The 10,354-nt window shown below is 34.7% G+C and overlaps 1 protein-coding gene across 3 annotated transcripts; it reads right to left on the reverse strand.

Annotated features, from left to right (window-relative positions):
• Positions 1-234: 234 nt before the first annotated feature.
• Positions 235-7,713, reverse strand: LOC140772962 (uncharacterized). 3 transcript variants are annotated; one of them, XM_073115235.1, is made up of 8 exons: positions 7,409-7,712; positions 4,477-5,136; positions 4,309-4,377; positions 2,613-4,138; positions 2,470-2,539; positions 2,026-2,348; positions 1,035-1,133; positions 235-935 (listed from the first exon to the last, which is right to left on the reverse strand). In XM_073115235.1, exons 2-8 carry the CDS (start codon positions 5,030-5,032, stop codon positions 774-776), a joined length of 2,805 nt encoding a protein of 934 aa, XP_072971336.1. In that variant the 5' UTR covers positions 5,033-5,136; positions 7,409-7,712; the 3' UTR covers positions 235-773. The 3 variants fall into 3 exon arrangements, with proteins under 3 accessions (XP_072971336.1, XP_072971335.1, XP_072971334.1); XM_073115234.1 differs by having other exon boundaries at positions 4,309-5,136; positions 7,409-7,476; positions 7,593-7,709; XM_073115233.1 differs by having other exon boundaries at positions 4,309-5,136; positions 7,409-7,713.
• Between the last annotated feature and the right edge of the window lie 2,641 nt (positions 7,714-10,354).

Here is a 10,354-nt window from a genome sequence, read left to right on the forward strand (position 1 = left end):
TATACATAAATAAAAATATTTAAATTATTTTATATATATTTGCCAACCCTAAAACTTAACAATCCTTATTAATGTAGCTGCCTTTGATAAATCTGCTTCTTATTCGTCTCATTAGGGTCAGTCCCTGTTAAGCTTTGATTTGTTCTACTAAATTTTGCATCCTTTTTTGAGGTAATAAATTCTACCTTGTCTAACAAAATAACAAAACACTTGCATATTTATAGATGTTTGGTTAAGAAATGGTAGGACACAACCAACATGGTGTATAGTAGTTTGAATATAATCATACAAAGCTCACTAAACTAAACATTTCCAGGTTACAGGTAGAAGAAATTAATAACAGATCGCTTACTCATTTGCACTAGAGAGCCTTTTAACAAACAAAAAGGCGAATGTAACACTGCCTCCGTAGTGAAATAACAAACATTTTGTGTCACTAATGCTGATACCAGACAAGATTGTCTTACCAAACATCCCACTGAAAGTACTTCACCAGAGCTCAACATACCACAGCTTTATGCACTTAATCTAGCGGCAGCCTCTGTTGATAAATATGGAGCTGGTAGAGGTTAGACTTCCAACAGAAGAAGTTTCTCGAATGCTTCCATCTCCACATTCGAATCTTGTAACAACGTAGTCGTTTATTTTGTTTTTTCAATTCATTTCTGGACATGGTTGCATAGAAGCTGCTAACATGGAACCATAACTCCTCAGATGTTCAGTCTGGTTGCTTTACAGGAGTCACATTGATTTATCTCTGAGTTATCAGGTTTCTAGCCAGCCTTCTCATGTCCAGGTACAGCAAGAGAATCTGGCTGTTGGCTGAATAGCTTGACATGGCAAAGCATTCCACCAGCTTCATCAGCAAAAGTAATCTTCCTCCGGTCCTTACGAAGACCATTAGCAGGAGTAGCTGTCTTATCCTCGCTTAACCTCTGCCCATTGACCAACATAACTTGGATCAGATTACAAGCAATGATTTTGGAGAATGAATAATAGCATTTTAGACTAGGAAGACGAGATAGAGCACAAACCAATATTTTACAGAACCGGTTGCAATCTTTTGACATTATAGTCAACCACCTCCGTGTTATTCTGTCTAGTTCTGATGCATCTTCTGAGGCAGCTCTCATCTGTGACAAAATATTTGAAGAGAAAATAGAGAGCTTCTGGCATGAGTTCAACATAGTCCAGCCAGAACTTTAGCAGATAACAACATTCTCTCAGACATACAACTTGTCAAGGCCTAATAAATCAGTATCTACAGAGCCTTGCATCTGCTTAATTGGGTATCTATTGATTCATCTTTAGTAATTCAACTATTCATGTCTACCCTTAGGCAGCTGAAATTGATTAATCCAAACAGTAGCATTAAATGGAGAATGATGTGAGGTGTGTGGGAAGAAGGCTATTTGGGTTATGCGGCTGAAATATAAATGCCTGTAAATCAACTCAAACTTAAATGGAGACCTCTATCAAAGAATTGTAAAAATTAACAGGTCAAAAGTAATCAGTTTGAAGTAGCTAGTTTGTGTATAAAAAAACAATGTATAGCACTTAGTGCCAGATGGCAAGGGAACAAACAACATTATTCTCAGGTAACTAATGGCATAGGAAGGTGTAGAAACATAAATATTACTATAGTTAGCATCTATTATTAGCCCATATGTTTTACCTTAATAACCAAAATATAGGAACATCCCAATCTGATATTGTGGTTATATAGGAAAATTCACTATAAGAGCAACTCTCTGGAAATGAAGAACTCCAGACACAATTTGAAACCTACAGTTCAGTTAGATGAGAGTGATACACTATTGAAACTCACATCAAGAATTTACAAACATTTTTTAGTCTAATAAAAATTACAGTCATGGTCTTTGAGAGTTGAAAGAAATGTTAATAAATAATTATTTTATTAGAAATACACTTTTGGTTGAAGCAAGCATTCAGATATTCAATAATTCAAGATTGTTGATGAAACCATTACTTTATTTTTCAAGATAGAGTGAGCAAAGGTTTTACCTCCTCAGCAGTGAATTCTGAAGAAAGTGCTTCTGAAGACAGACTTTCCTCTACTATGTTTTTCATGGACTTTAAACTCTTCAGAAGTTTCAATGCAATATTCTCTACATCACGCATTTGTCTCTGTGAGAATTCGATGACCTTCTCAGTGTCAATTTGAGTCGATGAACTCTTCATGCAGTAACAAGCCGTCCTATGAGAAGTTTCTGCTGCCTTGAGAATTCCTTTTGCTACCGGAGATACTGATGTGTTACTACTGCTCTTTGATTTCTTTAATATTCTTTCAGAGTATAGAAATGACTGAGCTGCCTCACTACCTGAAACTGATAATTTGCCTATTATCTTAGTTTAATTCTCACAAAATGTTTCTTACTACTCTCTTGAAACAGTTACACAAAGCATACAAATCATGTAGAGAAACATACATATAGTTGATATACTTACTTTGAGTATCAGTTCTGTCACATAGATCAAAAGTGTGGCAAAGTTTTTCCTGAGAAGTTGGAGACATGATCTGCAAAGCAATCATAATGTAAGTTTAGGTCATCATCATTCTTGGCAATAAGAAATAAGAAACAGGGACAAACCTTTCTTTTGGATAGTAGCTTTTTTGGAGCATGCTCTTCAGTTAACTTTTTATTGTTTCTTAGTTCCTTTTTCATGTTAACAGCTGCTTCTTCAATTTCTTGGGAAATTCTTGTTGAAGTTGACTGTTCAGAAGATGAAGGCTTTTCTCCACCCCTAGAGTCTTCATCAGTGTCTTTTATGTTACTACATGGTTGGCAAATGTGAGGCTGGAGATCAAGTTCTAGTGTAGATCCCTTCTCCTCAATCAGTCCATACATCTCACTGGAGTCATAAGTTGGTTTACCTGTTTGGACCTCTGAACTCTCTCCCTCAATGGAAGACAAGGCAGTTTGCATGTTCAGTGAACTTTCATTAGAAATAGGTGAAAATTTTGCTGCATGGAAACGTGTGTTGGACAACTGATCTGTAGAGAGACTCTGAGTTACAATTGCTGGAACATCTGACATATCAGTGGTTGTGGTTTCATTACTCTTTATCTGCATATAACTGGTGGTGATGGCATCATAGACTATGCTTTCAAGTTGTCCATCTTGTGCACCAAAATTAGAATTATCAACAAAATCATGCACTTCATTACAAAGAAAAATGGAATCCAGAACCCCATCTTTCATGTCAGTGCACACTGGAATCTCCTGTGCAGGAACTCCTTCAGTATCATTGTCATTATTTCCTGCTCCTTTATCTTTTATTTCCATAATGTTGTCTCTATGGCAGGTAAATGATATATCCAATTGTTCTACTGTAGTTTTACATAACAGTTCCTCATGTGAAGTGCTTTGGCTCTCTGTGCTTCTGCAAATATCAGAACCAGGAAACACAGTTGTACAGACTGATTCTGAGCTGTAGCCATTAAAAGAGACCTCCTTATGCTCATCAGTCGATATTTTTGATTGTTCCATCCTTGTAGTTTCACCCAAGCACTCTTGAACACTTTCTGGTCGGCAGAAGTATTCGTTATTTCCCATATAGTCGTCACAAGACTCATTAAGACAACAAGATGTATATTTGTCAGGAAGAGAAGTTAAATCTACACTGGCCAGCACATTTCCATTAGTTATCTCAACTTGACCAGCAGATGATTTCTGAGGACAAATGGCTTTAGCAATGAAATTCATTGAAACAGAAGATGCACCAATGGTCTTTTCATGCATCACAATATCATCATCCAAGCTCCCAGTTTTGGTGGAATAAACCAATGCAGGACTTTTAAGATTTAGTTCACTGAGATCATGGCATATATCAAGGGGTTCGCTGGTGAAAGTTAATTTTCTACTATCTGAATTTCTATTCCCTACTTTCTGAAGGGCCTCATCAGATGAACTGTCAAAAAAATCAATTTCTGAAGTAGAATTAGCACTCATATCTACCCCAAGTGAGGAGGAGGTATCAAAGACCTCACTTTTGACATGGCAAACTACATCAGGACTTCCAGCATATAGATCTTCATGTTCTGAAGACAGGTAAGGTTTGTTTGATTCAATAAGCATGTTTTTCCCACCCATTCTGAGATTTTCTGCATCATGACCTGAAAAGGAAGAATTCTCATTAGTCAGCACCTTAAAAGTTAAAACTAATAATAACTGATGGTACCCTTCTGCAATTCTATCAAGCAAAGAAAATATTTAATGAACATTTATTACATCAATAAGACATTCCAAGAGAGGATATTCAGACCTCCGACGATCTACCACTCACCTGCAGCACTTTTTGAGTCTTCCAGATCTACATCGCTATCTTTTGCAAGCGTGCCTGCACATGGATGCTCTGTTGCAGTAGATATAGGGTTATTTGCAGAATTGGAAGAGTATCTATTTGAAGATACTACATCTATTAGGTCCAAGCACTGTGAAGATAAACATGCACCTTTTCTTTTATTTATATTAGTAGGGGATGCTTTTGATCGCTTCAATTTTAAGTTAATAAGAGGCTCCTCTAGGTCAGGCTCCTCTTCTTTCATTTTCATGATTGTAGCATTCCATTTTGTGGATTGATCGTGATGGAGGATGCTTGAAATATCAACTTCTACAGAAGAAACAGATTTTCGGACTTTCTGCTTCTTAACTTTGCACCTAGCTCGTAGATCCTTTAAAGATATCTCCAGAGGATTTTGTTCATCAATGTCTTTGTTCCCTTCTTGACAAATAGAATTCTCGTCATTTCTGTTGCTGACAGAGGCAACTGTGACACCATTTTCTGATATCCAGGAAGCAGTGTTTTCTTCAGGGTCCAGTACCTCAACTTTGACACTATTCCCAGTATAATAAGTATTTCTACCACTACCCTGCTCTTGATGTTTTGAATGTGAATCAACATTTTTGCCATCTTCTGCATCATATATGGCACTGATACCCTTCAGCCTTAGCGATCTTCTTCTTGGGAGATTTGTGCATTGATCTTTTAATGCTAAACCACCCATCATAAACTGAAACAATACACTTCTTGCCCCCTTTATGGCAAAGACACTATTGGCCTACTCAGGTCCACTATACCTCAAAAGATCCACTGTTTTTTTTTACTGTAATCCTGTAGACATAGAAATAGTGGACAGACAGGTTATTACTGATAATTCATGTAGGTATGCATGTATGTGTGATGATGGAATAGGGTCCACAGGTATGACAAATGCTTGTCAATTGGACACTACAAAATCATAGTTCATACTGCTGAGAGGCAACTGTCCCATTTCTGAAAGTACTATAGCAAGCTACTGCTACCTAGTGCCACCATAGAATCTCACAGAGACGAGAAGAGTAAGCTAACTATCAAAGAAGCAAAAGCAAGCTAAAATCAGCAGCGAAAAAGTTGATATAAGAGAAAGGGAATGCTAGCCAATTTTCATTCCAGAACACTTGACTAGTGTCATGTGCTCTTTCTTTCTATATGTTTACACCTATCCATTGCCTAATGAACATTTTGGGCTGAGGATTCCTCCTCAAGAAAAAAAACAAAGGATTACTGAAAGTGATTCACAGTAAGCTTGACAGAGAGATAACACAAATGCTCAAAGATCACAATTCATGGAACATAAGGAAAAGAAAAACATTCAAAAGTTAAAGCAGAACTCCAGCACTCAATTCTTTCCATTCAACGGGCAGACTAAGGAAAGTGGTGTAGGTGTTGAGACAAACCTCTTTTAATAGAAAAATCCTTCCAAAAAAAATAGACTAAATGTGAATCAAGGTTTCAAAAGTACAATAGCAAAAATCAGAGCCAGACCATTATTTAAAAATGACATCAACAACAAACAGAGAATAATACTTAACTAAGGGATTCAGCAAACCATCATGTCATTTGAAGTTATTAAAAAATAATGACCACATCATTTTGAAACAAAAATCATGAAAATAATAACCCATTTCAGTGGACTTAAATTTAATTTTTGCCTTTGTAATATAACAGGTTTAGAGTACTCATAAGACTTTTATTGCAAGGTACATTTACGAAATGGGAAAAAGAGTTGCCATGATTGATCTTAAGTTACGTTGACTTTCACAGACTATGATCTTGTTCACTTAGCAATAAAGACAATTCAAGAATAGGTATTCATATTTGTTATTCTCAAAATAAAAATTTTATTCTAGAAACAACTATTTCTATGTTCACTTGTATTCGAGAATAAAGGTATAATAATTACTTTTGATGTATTATAAAATAAAGAAAAAGATGAAAATGTATCGTCTTTTATGAAATTACAACAAATCCCCTTGATTTGATATAAAGTAGACTGATGGGATAGATATTAAAAGTAAATTCGTAATTGGATTAGTGTGTGGTATAAAATATAAGTTTGACTAATAATAGTTGTATTTTAGAATAGAGCTATTATGATGTTTAGTTATTATTCTGAAATATATATTTCAAAATTTGAAAATAGTTGTATATGAAGTGAATGAGGGGCTAGGTGTGAATTCATTGAGGCACCTTTAAGCCACATTCATCCAAATACTTCTAGATGAAGATGTTTCCAATGTGACTTCTTATATAATTCCTTCAACTCCATTTAAACCCAATCTCACAACTTCCTTGAGATGAGGCAAGTCATTTCAACCTACAAAGCTAATGAATCTGATATTTTTATCAGTTCATTGGTTTGATAAAAGATAGGTTAAAATGCTACTTGCTAGACATACGCTTCAATTAAGACCCAATGACCAATTATTTGACAGTTTTATTATTATCTTTTAGTAGTGTGCTAATAAATTGACATTAATTGAAGTGCTTACTAGAAATGCAGAATTTTTAAATATTACCAAATAATTCATTCAAATGAGAAGATATACTTGTCAAAATTCTGACTCAATATAACAACAAAAAGGTGCAACACATAAAACTGACAGGAAGCTTACTAAGTACTTCAAAGCAAGACCATCAGCTACCTAATGAGTGAATACCTTGCTTTAGGTACATAATTCAGCTAGATAGATAATTTACCACAATTATAGACTGGCATAATAGTTGATCATAAGCACCAAAGCTTGAAGATATCAATAGAAATGCCAAATTAATAAACCCTCTTTTCTGAAGAAAAATAAGAATATTATTAAATATAATATAATGTATCCCTCATCAAATCTACCTCATTTTGCTTAGCCCTTCCAAGTTTATAAACAAATGGGGAAATGCATGGACAACACGAAGAAATAGCCAACATTAGCAAGGAACCCTAGCAAAACCAGATCTCGAAGCACTAGTTACCTAACTACCGAAACTTCCAGCATTTACAGAATGATGCACTAAATGAAGGAAGAGAATGATGCACCATCAAGAAATACCAAAAAAGTTATCAGCAAATTACCAAACCCTAGCGTGGATCAGACTTCAATTCCAGTACTCTTAGCAGAGGACAAGATCGGCGACCCAATGCTGCCGAATCAAATAGGAATACGCCAACCTTTAGCAGATCCCTCTCCGGAGAGTAAAAACGGGGTAGTCGATCGAAGATAGAGATCGATATGTAATTGATCTGCCAGAAAACTGACCTTAATGGAAGCAGATTCCACCGAGAAGAAGACTCCAAGGTGCGGCCTTTCTTCCGTGAAAGATAACCCTAGAACGGAAATTTCTTGGGTGATTGGAGTGGGTAAGTAATTATTAAAGGGTAGGACGAGATCTCGCGCCAAAAATTGGCGGGAACAAAGAATGTGATGGATAGAACGTATGTCAGCTAAGATTAGAGGTGATTAGGAATGGCAGTGCTGGGATCGGGCCGGGCTTTTTGGGTTTGTGGCCACACCCATCAATCATTTGGATCGGGTCCGATTTGGATCGGGCTAAAATATTATAGTTAGATATGATCACTAGGCCTGACCCAGCAAAATCCGACGGCCTGGGTCTGAGATGATAGCAGACAGCATGGACTAAGTCTTTGCCCGCTCGACCCGGCCCCAAAATCCGATACACTACTCTCGTCTATAGCCTGGCCCATAATGCATGCGTATTTTTATAATTGTTTTAGTCCCATATTGGATATTTAGTAAATTATATATCAATATATAAATATGTTCCCATTAAAGATAATTAAATTATAAGCTCATTAAACTCAGCCTAATAAAATATAATATTTTTTATATTTAACCGATTATGTTAGACTCATTATACTGGTAATAGGCTAGAATATTTTTTAGCCCAACCTGCTCGATGATCACGTCAGATTATAGATCATTATCACTCACTAGCTCGTGAGATATCGAGCTCGATCTAGACTATACAACATCTCCAACCATAGGCGGCTCCAAATATAGAGTGAACAGCTTTTAGTATTTAATTATCATAACATATATATTTATATATTATATTTTAAATTATTTAATAGGCTCCTTAATATTTTTAATAAAAAAAATAGTTGGAAAACTCTCAATGACATCTTTAAAATAAGACTAATATTTAATAATTTCAAAAGTAAACTAAAATTACTATTTCTTTTTAATTAAATAGAAAATTTTAAGTAAAGATTAAGTATGAAATACTATGCATACACGTCATTACGAAAAAAAGTTGAATAAATGAGAAAAATAATAGAAGCAGAAATTACATTACATGAAATATGTATCAAAATAAGCATTGAATATTCTAGTAAGTCATTTATGTAGCATTTAGAATTCTTTAGGCACAATTTATCATTATTAAAGAACTAGCATATTTTTTGGATAAGAGTAAACTATATGATATCATGACTGCTTGTGTGATACTACATAATAAAACTCTGTTGGGTGAATGTGAAACCAAATATTATTGATTCTACCTAACATCTTAATATGATCTTACCATGTAGATCGAGTCAATCGAATTTACTTATTCCTTTTATTTTAAATAAAGCAAACGTAAGCCCATTAGGAAAAATTAGATCCGACCCGTTATGATTCTACTCTTATAAATAGAAAAAGTCATAGGTTAATTATAATCGTGTAATCAGTATTGAGTTTAGCCAATTTTAATATTTATTCTTATCTTTTATCATAGTTATTAAATCATCTTTATCTTTGTAAGAATAGATCTTAACCATAGAACCATCTTAAGCTTTCAAATCTTATTCACCATATTTCTCTACGAGCTATCCACCACCACCTTTAGCTGTCTATCACCCTTCGACAACGGTCGCAACGTCAAACAAGTACCATTTTGTCCAATTTGGATATTCCTTCGCTATTTCGATTATATCTTTTCACCTCAATCTTGGATTCACGCGAAACCAAAGCTAAAATATCACTAACGCATGATGCTAACACTTTATAATTTTTATACGAATAGATCAGTCCAATTCTAGTTCGTATCACCTCTAATCGTTGAAAAAATGAAACCTAATAATAATAAAGAATTTCAATTATTCCTCGCTCGATATAGGAAGGTTCAAGATAAAGAGACTTACTTTGAGCTTCAAAATATGCTAATTGAATACTTATGCAGAGGCGAGAATGAAGAAATGTAACTTTTTTATCTATTTTTTATTTGATGTATTTTATGTTGGATGTATCATTATTTGAATAATTTTAAAACGCTCACAATTTTAAATAATAAATAAAAAAATATTTATTTTATAATTAAAAAATTAAAATTTTAAAATAACTTGACCCAAGTAGAATTTAAATTATTGGCTTAAGCTTTAGAGGGCAAAATTGGCAATTAAAAAAAATAAACAATGATCTGGAGCCATATATAGAGCCTCATTGAGCTCTATCGGATTCCAAATATAGAGATTTGGAAGCCAGTTGGAAATGCTCTAAAAATATCATATCATAACGGATTTATAATAGGCCGTCGCACTAGAATATACTTATATAATGATATCTAGTAAATTAAGCATTCGACGCGGAACTAAAAAATCATAGAATACACTCGAGCGGAGTCGGACCCAAATCAAGCTTGAATCAATCTTATCACGGTTAAAATCGGGTGGGTTCAAACCGTGCATGGGCAAGTTATGCCTGCCTTCCAAACCGGACGTGAGAATCTCCCCTCCTCTACGGGTGGCAATCGAGTCGGGTTAAGCAGGTATATTTATTATATAATTTAAAAATTAAAATTTTAAAATAACTTGACGTAAGTAGAATTTAAATTATTGACTTAAGCTTTAGAGGGCAAAACTGGCATTTCCAAAAAAATGAACAATGATTTGGAGCCCTATATAGAGCCTCATTGGAGCTATATTAAACTCCAAATATAGAGATTTGGAGTCCAGTTAGAAATGCTCTAAAAATATCATATCATAACGGGCCTATAATGGGCCGCACTAGAACATACTTAT

This window comes from Typha angustifolia, chromosome 13 (genome assembly GCF_048772165.1).
Source record: "Typha angustifolia cultivar Huaian chromosome 13, ASM4877216v1, whole genome shotgun sequence".
NCBI lineage: Eukaryota > Viridiplantae > Streptophyta > Magnoliopsida > Poales > Typhaceae > Typha > Typha angustifolia.